We start from the raw sequence: 18,679 nt of genomic DNA on the forward strand, positions 1-18,679 counted from the left end.
TCTTTTCTTCATTGGAATTGGACAGAAAATTTCACAGTTCTCTCACAGCTAAACAAGTTTTTCATTACCCTATAAAGACAAAGCTGCATGTCTCAATTAAGCCCTGTTTAATTCAGCAGTGATGAGGCTTAATTGAATGCGATAAGCTGTTAATTTGTTTTGTAAGTGGCAGATTATGCAGTGCATGAGTTTTCTTAAGTTGATCTCAACTCACATGTACGTAATAAAATGTGTCGTAAGCGGAGTTTGGTTTCGTCTGATATCTCAGGCTCTGTAGAACCTAATTGCAGCTCTCTGACCTCTGTATCTTTATCATGAAAAGTTTATTAGCTTTTCAGCAAGCCCTTTCCTGATACAACAAATGGCAGATTGTTGTTAGGGACTTGTCAATTCTGACTTGTGATTGATCCATACCATACCACATGATCATTACACATGCTCAGTTGACCTGCCCAGGAATTCGCGCTAGCGTTGTGCGTCTTGTGGCTGCCGCTGTTTTGGTGCACGACAGTGAGTATCGGAGGGTAACTTGTGCACATTTTTGCATTCTGATATAGCAATTGTGATGCTTTTGACAGGTTTGTAGTTATCGTGTTGCTGATTTTGGCTTGTTTTCACTTTGCATCCCATGAGATGTGGTCATTTCGGTGGTCAGATCACATGATCGAAGCCCTAAACGAGGCAAACATTTTGGGGTGTAGCGAGCACGACGATGCTGTACTTGTTGAATTGGTGCAGGACTATTTCGGTAGGGATGTACAGTCTGATGACTCTTCTGATGACAGCGAGGTTTCAGATTTATAATATGTAGGCAAAAATTAAAAGCTCATTATCTATGCAAAACAGTTTAATTAAACACTGAAATTTCACTCAAATGTCAACTGAATGTGTTTTAATGTGTCAGAGAAGTTTCTGTTTGATCAAAGGCAACATTGTGGTTGCTGTGTTGTAAAACTGGCCAATGCATTGAGATTATACATGTAGTTTACACAGTTAATTGACTTTGAGCTTCATTTTTTCGCAGTGAAAGGTTATGACTCTATAACTCTCAAGTGCTCTAGTGCGGGCTAGGAATAAGCTACAGCAAGAAACAATACATCAAAATGAAGCTTATAACCTATATTTTCAGGAAATACAACAATCTCAATTTTAAATTTTTGCAAATTTGAACCCATCTCATGTTGCCAGGCCACATTTAAAATAGGCTTAATCGGTTTTCACTGTTAATTAGGCACCATCGATACCGTATTTTGGCTGATACCGATATGTTGTTTCTGTTTATATTGATGTTATCGATATATCAAATTTTATTCATTTTAATTTTCAAGGTATTATTATTGTAGCCTCCGCATTGTTTACGTTGCCTACATGGGATGGGATACACGCTGTTGTGCTAAGGGGAGTTGCTTAAGCCTGTACTTGAGATCTGATGAGCCTGGGCCTGAGTAATTGCCACGTTATCGGTTTCGATCTGAGGCTGGCCTGGGCCTAAAGCCGTGTTTAGAGCAAGCCCTACAGCCGGGGAATCCCCAGCATTGTCCTGGCGTGTCGTTGCGTCAGGTTGCAGTCCTAATGCAACTGAACTGAACTCACCACCTGAAGAGGTGAAAGTTCCGGGCAATCCGCTTCCGGCGGAACCTGCGCTGCGACTCCCGGCCTGTCCGCTCGTCACTGGGGTGGGGGACGTCGCTGAACCGGTATCCTCCGCCCTCGATCTGCCGACTGATGGGTTGGCTGGATCCGTTTCGACCGTAGTGGTGAAGGCACTGGCACTCGTAGGCGCAGACCTGGACTCAGCAGCCGAGGACTTGCGGGGCCGGCCGCGGGGACGAGGGGCATACGGTGTAGGCGACCGTTGGGCCCGGCGTTTCCGTGGCTGCTGCTGTCGGGGCATACTACGCCGTGACTGGTGCTCGGCAACCCAGCTGGGGAAAGGTGCTGGCAACCTCAGCAGCTTGTCCGCGCCAAGGAAATGTCGCAAACCTCTCGCACGCAGTCCCAGTAAACCAATCCGCAAGCCGACGCCTGTAATTTCAAGTAGTAACTTCAGCAATCCATATGGGTTGCCTCTTCCATGTGTAAAGGAAATGTCAGACACAGAACAAGGGAATCCCCCTTTGGCTGAAACAGCACGGCGATAGAGAACAACCGTTGTTCAAAAGCAGCATTCAAACCAGCAGAGTTTAATTTGTGTGTTGCCGCCTTGAAAATCTAAGCCGAAGTGGACCATTTTTAGTGCCAAACTTGCTGTGGTTCAACCGTTATTTCCTTGTGGCCTTCTGGCTTCACCAATTATTCCCCTCGAGACAGTTTAGGTGTCTGAGCCCGGAAGAAGTACTACATTCTCTGAACCCTCTGAGGCCTCTGTTGATTGATGTAAGGCCATGCAGCCACTTTGCTGATCCCATTAAGCCAGCTAGTGCAAGACCGTGATGGGTGAGACAGTAGTGCCTTGTTCACCATGGTATAAGCCAGATGACCAGGACTGTTTCAATGACTAAACGACGTGCGTTGTGGTGAATAATGCATTTTATCCCATGTCCCTTCTCGGACCGGCCATTTCCAAATCTTCAGTGTTCACCTATTGGTCTCGTGCCAAAGCACCGACAGGGCTCTTTTCGCCTTATTCACCATCTCTCCCATCCACTAGGTGAGTCTGTGAATGACTTCATTGATAAGGACGAGTGTGTAGTTCATTATGCATCATTCGATACGGCTGTCGATTTAGCGATGTCCGCCGATTCAGCAACATGGCTAGCAAAAACGGACATTAAGTCGGCTTTTCGGTTGCTTCCCGTCGCCCCTTCTGATTATGAATTGCTTGGCTTCAAGTTTCACAATCAGTTTTATTATGATAAGTGCTTACCCGTGGGATGTTCGGTGTCCTGCAGGCTTTTTGAGGCATTTAGCACCTTTCTGGAATTTCACTTTAAGCAACTGTCGAACACTCAAACTGTCACCCATTATTTAGACGATTTCTTGTTTATTGGGCAGTCCAAGCGCTACTGCCAAGTGCTGCTTAATACCTTCCAGGACATGTGCGCCCAGTTGCGAGTGCCGCTAGCTGCAGAGAAGACCGAGGGCCCCAGCCAGGTAATTACTTATCTCGGTCTAGAGATCGATACGGTTAAGCGCGAAGTCCGAGTACCACACAACAAAGTGCTTGCCCTCCGGGAGGAGATTCAGTCATTTTTGGGTCGGCATAAATTGTCCCTGAAAGAAATCCAGTCCGTGGTGGGTTCCCTTAATTTTGTATGCCGCGCAATTGCGCCAGGACGGGCGTTTACTCGTCGGTTGATTGGTATGTCCCGCGGGCTGCGGAAGCCCCATCACAAAGCCCGCCTATCTCACGGCGCGAAACTTGATTTACGTATGTGGTTAACCTTCCTTAAGCACTTCAACGGGGTTTCCCCATTCCGAGATCGGATCTGGCGCGACAATGACGCTTTAGAGTTATTTACAGACGCTGCTGCAAGCATTGGGTTTGGTGGGTACTTCAGCGGTCGATGGTTTCACGGGCGTTGGTCCCCTGAGTTTAGGGCGCTATCCCCGTCGATAGCATACTGCGAGTTTTATCCACTAGTGATTGCAGTGCATTGTTGGGGTTCCCAGTTAGCTCAGCGCAAAGTGCTTTTCCGCACAGACAACGAAGCAGTAGTGCACATCATCAACAAACAGTCATCCACTTGCGACCAGATCATGCAGTTAGTGCGAGCTTTTGTGTGTCAGTGTCTGCGGTTCAATATCACATTTAAGGCCGTGCATATCCCCGGAGTACACAATGAAATTGCCGATTCCCTCTCACGTTTCCAGGTGCATCGCTTCCGGGCCTTGGCCCCACAGGCGGACATAGCAATGACACCGCTCCCCGACCTTCTCCGGGTGTAATAGAAGGTGAGATGCATCGGTTATTGGTGGCTGCTTCAACAGCAAACACGCACAAAACTTACCGGACGGGTTGGCGTGCGTTTTGTTCATTTATGGGCCAACGACCTAATGAAACTAACTGTGCTTCAAGCAACGATGTTCGGCAGTTTATAGCATGGCTGTCCCTCCAGCGTCTTGCCGCGTCAACTATAGCTACTTATGTATCGGCGGTGGGCTATTTTCATAAGCTTCAAGGTTGGCCCGATCCCACGCGGGATTTTCTGGTGGCGAAATTATTGACAGGTTGTCGCCGGGACAAACCGGGTGGCGATGAACGGTGGCCAATGACCTTACCGTTATTGACCGATATCATTAACGCACTTCAGCATGTGTGCCCCACAAGCTATGAAGCTGCGCTTTTCCGGGCTGCCATGTTATGCGCATTCTTTGGGTTTATGCGCATAAGCGAGTTCGCTGCAGTTGCCAAGTCTAACATCCAACAATCACTCCTTCATGTGTCTGACGTACATATTCAGGAGGCAGATGATGACAATGCAGCGGTGTTCATTTCCCTCCGGCATACGAAAGCTAATCAAACTGGCCGTCCTCAAGTTATTCGCTTGGTGCGCTCAGTTGATGAACGTGTCTGCCCGGTCCGCGCGCTGACGAACTTCTCACGGATTCGCCCCACATCGCCCGGCGCGTTCTTTTGCCACTTTGGGGGCGAGCCACTGACACAGTATCAATTCAATGCCACTTTAAGAAAAATTCTTTGTTTTTTAGGGCTTGCAGACACCCACTTTCGCTCCCACTCCTTTCGCATCGGAGCGGCGTCAACCGCATTCGCCTTGGGTTTTCCCCTTGAGCAGATCAAGACAATGGGCCGCTGGCGTTCGGAGGCCGCACAGCGTTATATTCGCCCGCTGATATCGTGTCATTTTCCCGACGTGTAGTCAGCCAGAGACAATTGCTGGTCTTGTGTGCATAGCCTAGAACTTTCCACCTTTTGGATGATATTATTAAGGATAAATAAATAAAAAAAAAATAATAATAATAATAAGAATAATACTACCACTATTAATCATAATAAATAAAAATAAAAATTAAAAAAAAAATAACACCCATATATATCGATATATACATATGTATAAACTACTGAAAGTAATACTCATATTTAACAGCAACAACGGCACCGGAACATTCCTGGTTCCTCTCCCCTTTGTTCACAGGGGATGTTTGGATACTTGGAGATTCCATCATAAGTCGAGCAGAGACCACACTCCGGACTAGGCACGACGTCCGCTGGAATGGCCTGGGTGGAGCGAAATATGGTGACGTAACCAAATTAATGGCGGAACTCGCAGCAAGATGGCCTTGTCCGGCCATGCTAATCGTCCACTTAGGCACTAACGAGTTGGTTCAGACCGATTTTTTCTGTTTCCGACAAAGGCTGGCACTTTTTATGCGAGAGTGTCTTGACACTTACCCAGAGGCGCAGTTGGTTTGGTCAGATATTTTACCGCGCGCCTGTTACTTTGGGTCTACTAATCCATCAAAAATGGAAAAGAAACGCCGCGCGATCAATAGGTGGGCATGTTCGCTCGGTAGTCGACTGGGAGTGTCAGTGCTGCACCACCCTCAGTTCCGATGGTCGGAGTTCGCATTGTATCGTTACGATGGTGTCCACTTATCTGACATGGGCAACGCGTATTTTAGGGCCAACTTAGAAGACTACATCATTACTGCCTTGGAAAAATAGAATCGTTTCCCGGGATGTGGGCCTAATGGGTGGCATTGTGCAAGTGTTTGAAAAGGGAGGCTCGAAGTCCGGGCGGTCGTCCCAGTGGGGCGCGCGTTGCGCGTCTGGCGGGAACTACCTGGGAGCGACACGCAGTTTCCGAAGTAAACAAATAAACAATTTAGGCGAATTATCTCGCAGTGATTATAACGTAAAGTTAGTTGTTAGTAATGTTTCATTTCGTTTTTCTTCAACACTACGCCAAGCACCCTCTTGTTCTGGTGGGGCTTATTCTAACCGCCTGTTCAAGCGGTGGAAAAAACGGCGTGCCTTATGTAAGTTTTTCTTAAGTTGTAAAGGATAAATAGAATCACATGACTATTCATTATAGGACAAGCACCTACTTGTTCCGGTGGGGTTTGTCTGCATGGCAAGTGTGCCAAGGAATTCCAACCTGTTATGCCAAGTGTGGCAAGTCTTTCTGCTAACAACCTTGCTTTTTTCTGCCAAGTGTGGCAAGCCTTTGGCGAGTTTGTTCCTGTTTTTCTGCCAAGTGTGGCAAGTATCTCTTTGGCAAGTGTGCCTAAGTTTCTGCCAAGTGTGGCAAGTATGGCAAGTGTGCCAAGAAATCTTACAGAATTTCTGCCAAGTGTGGCAATAGAAAGTGGTGTTGAAATCAGCAAAAACAAATAAACTTGCCGCTCGAAATCTTTGCCAAAAACCAAAACGTGGTGTCAATGTGTGGTTTGTGCACATAGAGTTGGAGAATAATTTATTTTATCGCTATGGGATAAAATGCATTATTCACCACAACGCACGTCGTTTAGTCATTGAAACAGTCCTGGTCATCTGGCTTATACCATGGTGAACAAGGCACTACTGTCTCACCCATCACGGTCTTGCACTAGCTGGCTTAATGGGATCAGCAAAGTGGCTGCATGGCCTTACATCAATCAACAGAGGCCTCAGAGGGTTCAGAGAATGTAGTACTTCTTCCGGGCTCAGACACCTAAACTGTCTCGAGGGGAATAATTGGTGAAGCCAGAAGGCCACAAGGAAATAACGGTTGAACCACAGCAAGTTTGGCACTAAAAATGGGCCACTTCGGCTTAGATTTTCAAGGCGGCAACACACAAATTAAACCCACCACCTCCCCATCTCCACCATAATTTTGGACTATGAATTTAGCTTTTACTGGTTTAATGGCGGGAACTACCTGGGAGCGACACGCAGTTTCCGAAGTAAACAAATAAACAATTTAGGCGAATTATCTCGCAGTGATTATAACGTAAAGTTAGTTGTTAGTAATGTTTCATTTCGTTTTTCTTCAACACTACGCCAAGCACCCTCTTGTTCTGGTGGGGCTTATTCTAACCGCCTGTTCAAGCGGTGGAAAAAACGGCGTGCCTTATGTAAGTTTTTCTTAAGTTGTAAAGGATAAATAGAATCACATGACTATTCATTATAGGACAAGCACCTACTTGTTCCGGTGGGGTTTGTCTGCATGGCAAGTGTGCCAAGGAATTCCAACCTGTTATGCCAAGTGTGGCAAGTCTTTCTGCTAACAACCTTGCTTTTTTCTGCCAAGTGTGGCAAGCCTTTGGCGAGTTTGTTCCTGTTTTTCTGCCAAGTGTGGCAAGTATCTCTTTGGCAAGTGTGCCTAAGTTTCTGCCAAGTGTGGCAAGTATGGCAAGTGTGCCAAGAAATCTTACAGAATTTCTGCCAAGTGTGGCAATAGAAAGTGGTGTTGAAATCAGCAAAAACAAATAAACTTGCCGCTCGAAATCTTTGCCAAAAACCAAAAAGTGGTGTCAATGTGTGGTTTGTGCACATAGAGTTGGAGAATAACGATATATCAAATTTTATTCATTTTAATTTTCAAGGTATTATTATTGTAGCCTCCGCATTGTTTACGTTGCCTACATGGGATGGGATACACGCTGTTGTGCTTAGCGATATCATCAACATGTGGTGCTAGTCTATGTAGGTTTGGTTAGCAAATAATTGCCTGTTTTCGAGGATAAATTCTGTGATATTTTCAAGGCAAGGTGTACGTGAATTATTGAGTGTGAGACTGAGATAGGTGACTGAATTTATTCTTTAAATGTCGCCGTATAAGCTGCCTGGAGTATAAGCTACAGGGACATTTTTCAGTCATTGTAAGAACCAATGTAAGCTGTGGCTTATCAAAAATTATGGTAATGTGACAATGCACTGTGGTATTTTTCAATAAAGTTCATTCCTCAGTAGCGATATTTTCGATATATTTTTCATTATCAATGTTTTTAAAGTTTTGATACTTCAGATATTTCTCCAAAATCTGAAATTTTTGCTATATTGATATTACCAAATAACTAACATCGGCGATATTGATATCAAACCCGTATCAATAATATCAATTTATCAATATATCGACGGTGCTTACTGTTAATAATTACCGGTTTTTGGCACATGAGCAATCTGGATTCAGATCACAACACTCGACTCAATTAACTGTAGTTGATGTTTAAAGTTTTTTTAATGAAAGAAATTGATTCTGGTAAATTTATGGGTTCTGTTTTCCTTGATTTATCTAAGGTATTGACAATGAATCATAATACAGAGAACCTGAATAATTCCTGGTACGTAGACCCATCCGTATGGAAACAAGATTGTCCAGTACTCACTGGAGCCAGAGAGATACAGTATGTTGCCTAAGGATAAATACCAACCACATAAAGCTTGAATCATTCCAGCTCTAGTTTTTGAGAGTAGGATCAAGCCATTTTTCATCTTCCGATCCATGGGACAGTAGGCCCCTGTCTTAGATCATGAAGCAACTAGTCTACAGTGCTCTACCTACCCAAACAGTCTCTACATGTATGTATGCAAATTTCCCATGTGCCTATTATTATTCACTGAAAAGATTTCACCCTGACCTCCCACAATGCCAAGCGGTCTTGCCGCCATGATCATCCTTTTCTTAGCGCCGTAATGTAATGGACGTGTCTTTCAAGGCAGCTTCAATTTATCAAGCTTCCATTTTCACTACACGGTTTTGTGTCAATTTGATCACCTTATAAAGTATTACCTTGATTTGTATCCATCTATTGGTAAGAGTGATCTTTTCATGTATATTTTGTGTTCTTTTCTTTAGTTTTTCGTTTTTTATGTGCACCCTGCAGGTGTTCACCCTCGGTACCATGAGGTTTGTTCCAGCTAGGCCTGTGTCTACCCACCAATAAATTACAAGCCTTAGCTGGTTGAATTTATGGGGTCGCCAGTGTTCTCCATGATGGGTTTTAGTAGGGCAGGCCACCCTGCAAAAAGTTTATCTAAATGCAAAGAAGTTTACTGCCCTTTATGGAACAAACTTGATGAGTCTGCCATCATTATTCAGCACAACAGAAGAGCATTTTGCACCATTAGTGATCAAAGCTAGACACAGTATGCATGTGGTACGAAAGCACAAAAATGGACTAGTTCCAATCTCCCGTTCATAGCATTTTCATTTTGTAGTATCAAACACGATGTGGATAAACTTTGGTGGATAAACTTTGGTGCCATGTTCGTGCCCTGAAGTGATACCCGACTAAAATGATAGTATGAGAGAGATGATAACCCTGTCATTTATCACTATCACAAGACCACACCATCCAGCAACGTCAGTCACTCTTGCCCACTGGACGGCTTCGGCCATTAGATTTGCTAATCCAGTCTGGCTGTCAAGCTCAAATGAACATAGTCAACACTACATCAGGATTTGCATCTTGGCCTTACTCTCGAAGTGGGTTCCATTGCAGACATCTGCGAAGCTGCATGTTGGAAGTCTCTTACCTCCTGCAACTTGAGGGATGTCCTGCAGAGCGACATCGCAAATGGCAGGACAATCCTACTGTCCGCAGTGCAGAGGTTGAAGGAATCTCCTGTGGGACGGACGACAAGTCATTATGAAGTTGCTTTACTATTTCCTAAATTTATACATTCGTCTTAACCCTTCTCCTCTCTGAGGGAGTCCACAGGAAGGGGCGTGGTTCTAGACCAGTAGTACTCGCTGGGGGCATAGCGAACAAACTCCAGATATTCCAGGGAGCGAGGAAGCCCTTCTTCTGGACCCAAAATGTATGTAGCAGGATTAAAATGTTTTTTGTCAGGCGCCTGTGTGGGGAGCAACCAGGAAATCACCGCACTCTTGTCACCATGTTGATCTTGAAGAAGCCCTCGGATCTGTGCATAGTAAATACCGCCCTCATTATCTAAGATTGACACAGTGTCACCTGCTTGCAAGCAGACACCATGATGGAACATACTGTTACTTGTTACAACAGTGGCATTGGCTTCTGGAGCTTTCATGGAATGTCTTTTAAAAATGATCCTCCTGTTTTCCCCCTTGGTGGCCTGTGACTTGGGGGTATTAACAATCTGTCATGTCTGTAGCGCAAATTTTTCACAGTTGTGGCATATTTCCTGGTTCCTTCTCTGCCCAATCTTCCAGTAGCCCTGCCACCATTTTGTCCCAAGGTGGCGCCCGTTGACGGCTGCCTTTCGTCCTTGCTGTTGTCTTCTGTTCTGGGGTGTTTCAGACCGCAAGAGTTGCACTGGATTTTTCCCATCAGAACTTTGCCTCCAGATGACAGAATTAGTTGTTTTACATGTTAGACAGAATGGTTTTTCTCCAAGTGGCATTTTGCTGAAAAAAACCCACACTACATTGGACAGAAATCCTGGTTTTTGTTAGTGATAACTACCGCATAATGTAGTATTAAAGTGTGCCCTCTGTATTCTTGGCATTACATCTGTCGTTGCCAACCCCTCACCTAGACAGGTGTCACTCTGCATATGTAGTGACTGTTTGGGTAGGTAGAGCACTGTAGACTCCTTCCCCACATTAAGTGTGGGTTGGGTCTACCAGAGAATACCTACCCAAACAGTGCTCTCCCACTTGTCCTCCCCACTCTAGCTCTGATTTTTTGAGTCGCTTTCGAAAAGGACAATCATGGCGGCAAGGCCGTGCTGCATTGTTGGAGGTCAGAGTGCACCACAGATGATCAAATCTTTTCAGCGAATGAATAATAGGCACATGGAAAATTTGCATATGTAGTGACTGTTTGGGTAGGTATTCTCTAGTAGACCCAACCCACACTTAATGTGGGGAAGGAATTATAATTGCAGATGACAGTGACCTATTCTATAGTCACCCAAATGTCAACACTCTTTATGAAAATGTTAATTGTGAGCTTATCTAGGTTTCAAACTGGCCTAAAGCAAGCAGATTGTCTTTTAATATAAAAAACACTAACTGCATGCTGTTTAGTAAAGCAACGTCATGAAGTACCTGAAATCATTATTGATGACATGCAAATTGATAAAACTGCTTGTGTCAAATTATTAGGTCTGTATATTGAACAGACTCTCTTATGGAAAACCAAATTAATAATATTTGCACGATTATTTCTAATTATGTAGGAATATATGTAAATTAAAGCCTTTTTCCCCTCAAGATGTATTATTTAAACTTTACAATACATACTTTAATTTTACCTTATTTAACGTTTGGGATGTTACCCTCCGGTAATTGTTGAATTGGTTTAATCAGTAGAATACTAAAACTACAAAAAAGTTTTAAGAATAGTCCACTCTGCCACTTACCTTGAACATAGTAACCCTCTCTTTTATATGTATAAAACTCCCAAACTATGATATACATTGTATATGCCCTTCAACGTGGTACCCCCGTGCATCAATTAAACAATTAAAAATTACCTAAATCCATTTGGTCTATGTTTATCAAAAGTGAAAAAGTGCACCACTACTTCAGCAGACAGCGCAAGAAACTTCATTCTTTTGCACGCACCACTCTCACAAAATACAGTTGAGCATGGCGGGTCCCAAGCTGTGTAATTCTTCAGATGACTCGAAAGAATCTATAGAATCTACATACATTTACATGGCTAAACTTTTAACTGGGTATTTAAGTTCTATTTAATTTCATTTAGTTTCTCTGTTTTACACGTTACAAGACATACTGTTCACATGTCTTACTGTTTGCTTGTCCAGTTTTATGTCGTAATGTGTTGTTCGTAATAATGTGTATTATTCCTAATTGGGGTCCCTACTCGACAAGCACTGCTTCTAAGGGACCCCATATATGTTCTTTCGTCTTTACTACATACTAAAATTTATGTGGAAAATAAAGAATGAACGAACATCGCAGAGGTGTTTTTCGGTGGCTTATGTGAAAGGGCCTTAATAAGGACAAGACCTACACAACCAGATGGACAGCTTTCTGTTAGTTTAGGCCTCAGCATTCTTTGACGTATTTGACATCAGCTAATTCACAACATGGTCGTTTTTGTCAAGTCTTTTCGCCACCATTTTTGCCGCATACACATACGCATCTTGTGTTAGTTACATATTTTAATTAAATGGCCAGCCAAACCCAACAAATGATTTTATTGTGACTAAGCTAATGGAAGGTGCTCGGTAATTACTGCCAACAGCCAAATGTAGAGTACCACTTACCTTTGTTTTTTTCATTATGAGTCAGTCTTGTTCCGGGCAGCATTCTTGGCTGGTGTTTTTGGCTTCGTGAGAGTTATAGAATTCATTTTATTCCAAAAAACACATACATTGAGGGGTCTTAGACTTCTAATGACATCCAATTTGGCAGTTAGGGCATACAACAGCCGTCTGTCACCACTGTATTTAGTTGCTCAAGATATAACAAGCATGGTCTTCCAAAATCTATTCAGTCGGTATCTAGAAATATGATTCCTTGCTTGGTCTCCACATTGTTTAGTAAGACCAAACTCCAAAAGCCATTTTTCTGTCATTTCAATAGTCATCCCCTGACACAGATCAGTTTAATGCAGTGTTACAGAAAGGAGTGAGCCTGGCAGGGCTACAGCACCTGCACATATGTGGTCATTCCTTCCGAAAAGGTGTAGCGTCATTAGCATCCTCACACAGTGTGTCGTATAATGACATTGAATAGCTGCATTGGTCACAGGCAGTATTCATCTTGTTTTCATACACTCACTGTGGGCCTGAAAGCCATCTTTTTCATGTAGTTAGCTGTTTTGGTCATCGGCTGAAACAGATTTTGTTTTCGTTAACATTTTTTTATTTTTATTTTATTTTGTTAATTTTTTTTTCAAATTTTTGCCATTGATAAATAACACAGGACTGTTCGGCACATGATTTCTTGGTCCTGGCTGTGGGCCGATTTCCTTCAATCCTGGCACATTGTTAGCCTAACATCTGAAGATGTATGCTGAATCATGACGTCATCATCTGACTTATTATAGAATTTGAATATTTAATTTTTCCCCTTATGTTTTGTACATGCTTTCAATGAAAATTTTGGTTGTTCAGCAATCTTCAAATGTCATTAAAGTTAAACGAAGCAAAGACCTCGAAGCAAAGGTAATACTATGATAATTATGTCATGATGACGTCACCAAGTGATGTATTATTCAATTTTGAATATTCAGATATTACGTTAATGTTGTTAGAATCCATATAAAATCAACCATGGCTTCCTGCAACATTCTGTTTGTGGCAAGTGCCAGCATAAATTGAGTCTTCAATTCCTCTCGTGCGGGTCAAATCACGTGACCCTTCCTTCCGGTCGAAACCGAAAGTTGGCTTATTATTTCAAAGTGGTAATGGGTATCAAGTTGTTTCCAATGGTGTTATAGTCTTCTTGAAATCATCTACTGATGATTTCACGTAATTGTTGAGCACCCTCTAGCAACAGGTTGAAAATTTTTAAAAATGAATTTTGAATAGATGTCTGTGGCGAAGTTCGGTGGAATCACCTGAAAATTGATGTGTATGATGCTCTTTTCCCAGTTAACACATGTGTGAAAGTTGGGGCCGTTGACGTCATCATACCGGAAGTTATGATAAAAAGTCCTCTTACTCTTCACAATTTAGTAAAAAATCAACCATAAAAGATTTCAGAGTGAATTTTCAATTAGATTATAGTTGAAACATTGAAGTGAAGTGCATAATGGTGTACGTCTTCACACTGATGAAGCGCTGACGACAAAATCCGGCCTTAGAAAATTTACGAACCTAAAAATCCCATTTGCATACTGTGCATTGGCTATTGTGTGCGTGGACGCAATCTGCCAGTAATATAGGCAGTGTACAAAGTGCAGAGCTGGCAAAAGGCCAAACACATGGCGGGTAAAGCGTTGGAGCATGTATTGTCATGCTCTACTGTAGCACGGAGGAGAGTGGTCCCATAGAAATTTTGAACTGCAGACTTAACAGCTGTTCGATGTGCCCGTTCCAACTTCGGTTTTCATCAAACCAAAAGAGTTTCCCGAAACAGCTCACTATTTGTCTGCTGACAAACACAGCATTAGTCTCATCCCATTTGTTCAGCTATTTATAGTGTGACACCTCAGGCATGGATGATTTATTGGAGTACTTATTTACACTACCGTTTCACACAAAAAGTGTAATTATTTTGATAAAATAAATTCATAGTTTTGGCCTCTTCCCAATCAGCAATAAAGCCAAAATGTCAAACAATCAATCCTTGGGCCAAATCGCAATGCGCAGCAGTTAGTGTTTTCTGCTTACAATGTCCTCAATTTGTGTGATAAAAGGGGTACTCTTGTCCAGTCATGGGAATGACTTTTTTTGTGAAGAGGAGAATCTTTTACAGTGTATTATTTCCTTACTGAACATATAATGTAAGCTGTTTCAGCTTGCCTAATTTGGCTATCCTGTCCCTTGTTGGTGTGTTCATTGTTTGCATTTGGCAATTTTTTTTAAGGGGCAGACAGCCATTATCTTTTTTATTATTTGAAGAGACAATTTTGGTGTGATCTTTAATGTACAATTGTAATCAGTGTCTTCTTGTGTTCTAAAGCTGGCACAGTAGCTGTAGCCTTTGCAAGTTTCATGGGCTATTTTTCCCCCCGAGTTTGTACATAGGAGGAAATGCAACTGTGTAATGTTTGTCACAATATTATATGGACACATACATGTATACATACCTGTAGCCTCGGCCCAGTTTGCCCATCATGTCGTATCCAGCAGTGATGAATGATGAATTAGTCATTTGGCTATGGCATGAACACAAGCTTTTGTAGACAGCAGTGCCTTTTCAGTTTGATTCTGAGTATAGACTAATTGAAGAAGACACCATAAATGTGGTGGCACTTTACCTACAGTGCATTCTTTTACTTGATGTGTGCATGTATTTGGCAAATTACCACTTCCTATTGGGCTAAGAGGCATATAATAAATGCACACCACCTGTCAGTGAGCATAGTGCCACCACATTATGGTTTCTAAATCTGGTCAGCAAATCATATGCACAAAAGATGTATTGCTGGCATTTCCATGGTTTCTCAGAGGCTGTTTTTGTTATTTTAATTTAGTTACCACCAATGCACAAACTGTTTACCCGCACCTATCCCAGTGATACAAAGCTCTTTTGCCCTCTGTGGAGGCGTTAGGGGATAACCCCATCAGTGTATATGTATGTCTCACAATTCACTTGCAAACTTTTGTCATTGTCAGATGCATGCTCAAGTGAATTCAACAATGTACAGTGACAGTTAAAAATAATTGCTGATATCACCCTCATGCATTTAATGCTTAACAGGTACAGATGTTTTATCGTCCACATTTGATGATGATGACCCAAGTAAAGAAAGAGAAGCTGAGATGCTGCTGGACTATATTGAATATTTTAATGAGTTGTTTGGAGAGGGGAACTATAAAGATGCTGCAATGCATGCTGCGAGTAGTCCAAAAGGAATACTGAGGAACTCTGAGACTCTTTCCCGATTCAAAGGTAAGATAAATTCATTGCCTTGACTTTAGACAATATGGTTTTAACCACTTGCTGCCGGGTGCTTTTTTTTAACCATTATATGCACTGCCGGGCGGTTTTTTCATATTTTCGTTTTTCAAAAATCTTCAAAAATTCATAACTTTTTTTCTGAACGCCTAAACCCCATAAAATGGGTGTCCCGTGGCGAGTCTAGCCCTCACAAGCAACCTCCATTGACCCTTCGGTTTTGCGGCCACGCCGCCAGCTCTGTGTAGAGCCCCCGTTGTGTGCGTTACATAAGGGCTCGTTTGTTCCGGGCCTTGGCCCAGTGCGTTGCTATGCTGCCGTGTTGCTATGCGGAGCGATTGACGGTCAAGACCTCAGCGTGTAATATGCGGTGAGTGAATGGGAAGCTGTGCACGTGCACTGGGCTTGAGTGAATGGGAAGCTGTGCACGTGCACTGGGCTTGAGTGAATGGGAAGCTGTGCACATGCACTGGGCTTTGTCAACTGTTCAGTGAGTGCGGGCAATGACGGACAAATGAATTCATGCTGTAAAAAAGGGGTCCAAAAGTGTGTCTTTTTTGTGGCGCTGCTGCGTGTAACTTTTGCTATTTTTTGAAGCTATTGGGGTTATTTTCTGTTACATATTTTCCCATCTACCAAACTTATATCCCCCCAAACCACTCTCATATTTTATCTCCCAACTTGTTCATTTTCCCTCCCATAGTTTAAGATATTTCCCTTCCCAAACTTTATTTCCCAAACCATTCCAGGTAAAATTTAGAAACCAATAAAATAAAGTACACATAGAAATACACACAGACAAATATTTGGAGAGAACTTCTTTTTCTCTTATTTTCTTCTTGTCATTTTTCTTGTGTTTTCTTTTCTCATTGAAGTAGTCGAACTCATAAAAGTAGTAAAATAAATTTCAACTCTTTCTAATCGAATAAAAATCAAACACCGGTGCAAAGAATAAAAAGTACTTTCCAGACACGTTGTCTTTTTTTGTCATTCTTTTCAAAGGTTGAAAACATGACCTAGTAAAACCATTACAAGGAAATGTGCCACTTTTTCAAGAGATGAAAATACAACATCCTCAAAGCAGTACGTTCCAGAAACTTTGTCTTTTTTGTCATTTTTTTCACAGGCTGAAAACATGACCACCTAGTAAAACCATTACAAGGAAATGTGCCACTTTTTCAAGAGATGAAAATACTACATCCTCAAAGCAGTACTTCCCAGAAACTTTGTCTTTTTTGTCATTTTTTTCAAAGGCTGAAAACATTACCACCTAGTAAAACCATTACAAGGAAATGTGCCACTTTTTTAAGAGATGAAAATACTACATCCTCAAAGCAGTACGTTCCAGAAACTTTGTCTTTTTTGTCATTTTTTTCAAAGGCTGAAAACATGACCACCTAGTAAAACCATTACAAGGACTCCCCTTTCATGCTACACTGTAAATAGCATGAAATAATTGATGTACCGTTATGGGCTACATGTATTTCATTTTGACCTTTATCCACCTAACGTACCATTAACTTGCATAATTTGTAAATTATGTTGAAAGGGCAGGGTAGGGCAAATTGAGCCAAGTTGAGGTGGAGCACCTAATGTGAATCTGACAATGTCAGCAATCATGCTTAGACTCCAGGATATCAGGTTGAATTTGACAAAGAATAACAGAGGGATGGCTATTATCAAGGGTGATTTGGATGTTACCATTTCTGCTGGTAAGACATGTTTTATTTTCACTGCACTTTTTAAATATCTAAGAGGGTCTTTTTGCATTGGTTGGAAGGGCAGAACTTTTGTCCAAAACTGAGAAGATGCGACAACTCCACAGAGGGCATTAGCTCTGGCAGTTGAAGAGGGAGGGGCAGTCCCCCCTCTTCCTGGGGGTTCCCCCCCTACACATTTTTGTTGGGTGCTGTAATAAGGTTGGATTTAATGGGTTGGTATGTCAATGGCTAATGCCCTATGGTCTCACAACTGTCCCCCCCCCACTTTGAAAATGGTTCTGTCACAGCTGGTTATCAGTCATAAACTTCCAAAGCCAAGGAATTTTGGGAGATGTTCCCAAGGTCCAGACTACTTATACAGTTAATCAGAGATGCCACTTTTCTTGTTTCACCTTGGAAAAGGTATGAAAAAGGAGATCAAGTTTTCAACTATGCATGAAAACCATTTGCTTAACCATACTCCCCCCCCCAAAAAAAGAGAAAAGAAACAAATATAGTTTGGAAATACTCTGCAATGTTTTGCAACTTTTCATAATTTTCTGTAGTGATAATTTTTAAAAATCCATACAACAAATACAGCATCCCCACCCCTTGATTTCCCACCAGAATGGTTGTCAAAAGCACTATGATTAATTAATGGACAATTCAGGTATCACTCCTTGTGTAAAAAGTCAAATTGCATTTAAATACATGTAAAGTGTTCATGTAACTGTACAGTAAAGTCACAGAGTAAGTCTTGCATGCAACAGTCATTGATCACAATACAACCTGTATGTTAATCTTCTTCTCTCGTATGAGGCGGCACCAACTAGGTGTTTTGAAAGGGTCTCCAACACCTCATGGTGGTAGGATTGGGTTCATTGAGGTCCTGGTCTGCGGGGTGTCGAAGTTCAGGGCACTCTGTCAGGATTTGTTGAGCTGTCTGTTTTGGAGCACCACACTGACAGGCAGCTGATGAGCATAAGCCCCACTGGTGCATGGCTGAGTTGAAACCCACTCCGTCAGATGAAGGTTCAAGCCTGGGGGGGGGAGTCATCTTGGGTGGCACTGTAAATTGTGCTGGATGTTTAGTTTCCTCCCAGCTTTCTTCCCAGGACTGTAGGAGGCTGAAGTCTGAGTCTCTCAGCTTTGCTGCATGGTGGGAGAAAGGTGTCCTGGACTTCAAGTGTTGAGGGGTAACCCGGGCTCCCTCTACAATGCTGTTGAGGAGGTGGCTGGAGTCAGTGGCTGCCTTGGTAACCAGACTATAAGTTTTGTTGTTCTCTTCGCAGGTGCGCTGGGGCAATGCCTGACAGCACAAGGAGGTATTTTGTGGGTGTTGTACAAAGGAGAGCCTGTTAAGAGCCTCGAGGCATTGTTTAAGGCTGTTTCAAGGCTCTTGTTGTGACAGCTCCTACACCAAACAGGAGAAGCATACTCTGCAGCACTGTAGACTAATGCTACGGCACTGGTTCATATGGTAGCAGTTGCGGCATCCCATGTTGAGCCAGCTACACGATTAAAAAGGTTAATCCGAGTGGTCACTTTTGATGACAGGGACTCCAGGTG

The 18,679-nt window shown here is 42.6% G+C and overlaps 1 protein-coding gene, 1 long non-coding RNA gene and 1 pseudogene across 8 annotated transcripts in view; 2 read left to right on the forward strand and 1 right to left on the reverse strand.

The window, feature by feature from the left end:
• Positions 1 to 18,679, forward strand: part of clhc1 (clathrin heavy chain linker domain containing 1) — a 140,424-nt gene that overhangs the window by 72,516 nt on the left and 49,229 nt on the right. For all 7 annotated transcript variants that reach the window (XR_015428069.1, XM_087147452.1, XM_087147483.1 and 4 more), the window contains one exon: positions 15,213 to 15,404. Coding sequence is in view for 6 of the 7 variants with exons in the window: in XM_087147452.1 (XP_087003578.1) it covers positions 15,213 to 15,404 (192 nt within the window). In the remaining variant the exon portion in view is untranslated. The remainder of the gene's footprint in view (positions 1 to 15,212; positions 15,405 to 18,679) is intronic.
• LOC147800470 (uncharacterized) lies at positions 2,877 to 7,410 on the forward strand. Its single transcript, XR_015427597.1, has 2 exons — positions 2,877 to 3,894; positions 5,097 to 7,410. It is a non-coding gene; the product is annotated as an uncharacterized LOC147800470 (long non-coding RNA).
• Positions 8,100 to 11,036, reverse strand: LOC147800471 (GATA zinc finger domain-containing protein 1 pseudogene; annotated as a pseudogene).

The sequence above is a fragment of the Acanthaster planci genome, linkage group LG01 (assembly GCF_054643075.1).
Source record: "Acanthaster planci isolate LZ-2023a linkage group LG01, COTS_SCS, whole genome shotgun sequence".
Classification (NCBI taxonomy): Eukaryota; Metazoa; Echinodermata; class Asteroidea; order Valvatida; family Acanthasteridae; genus Acanthaster; species Acanthaster planci.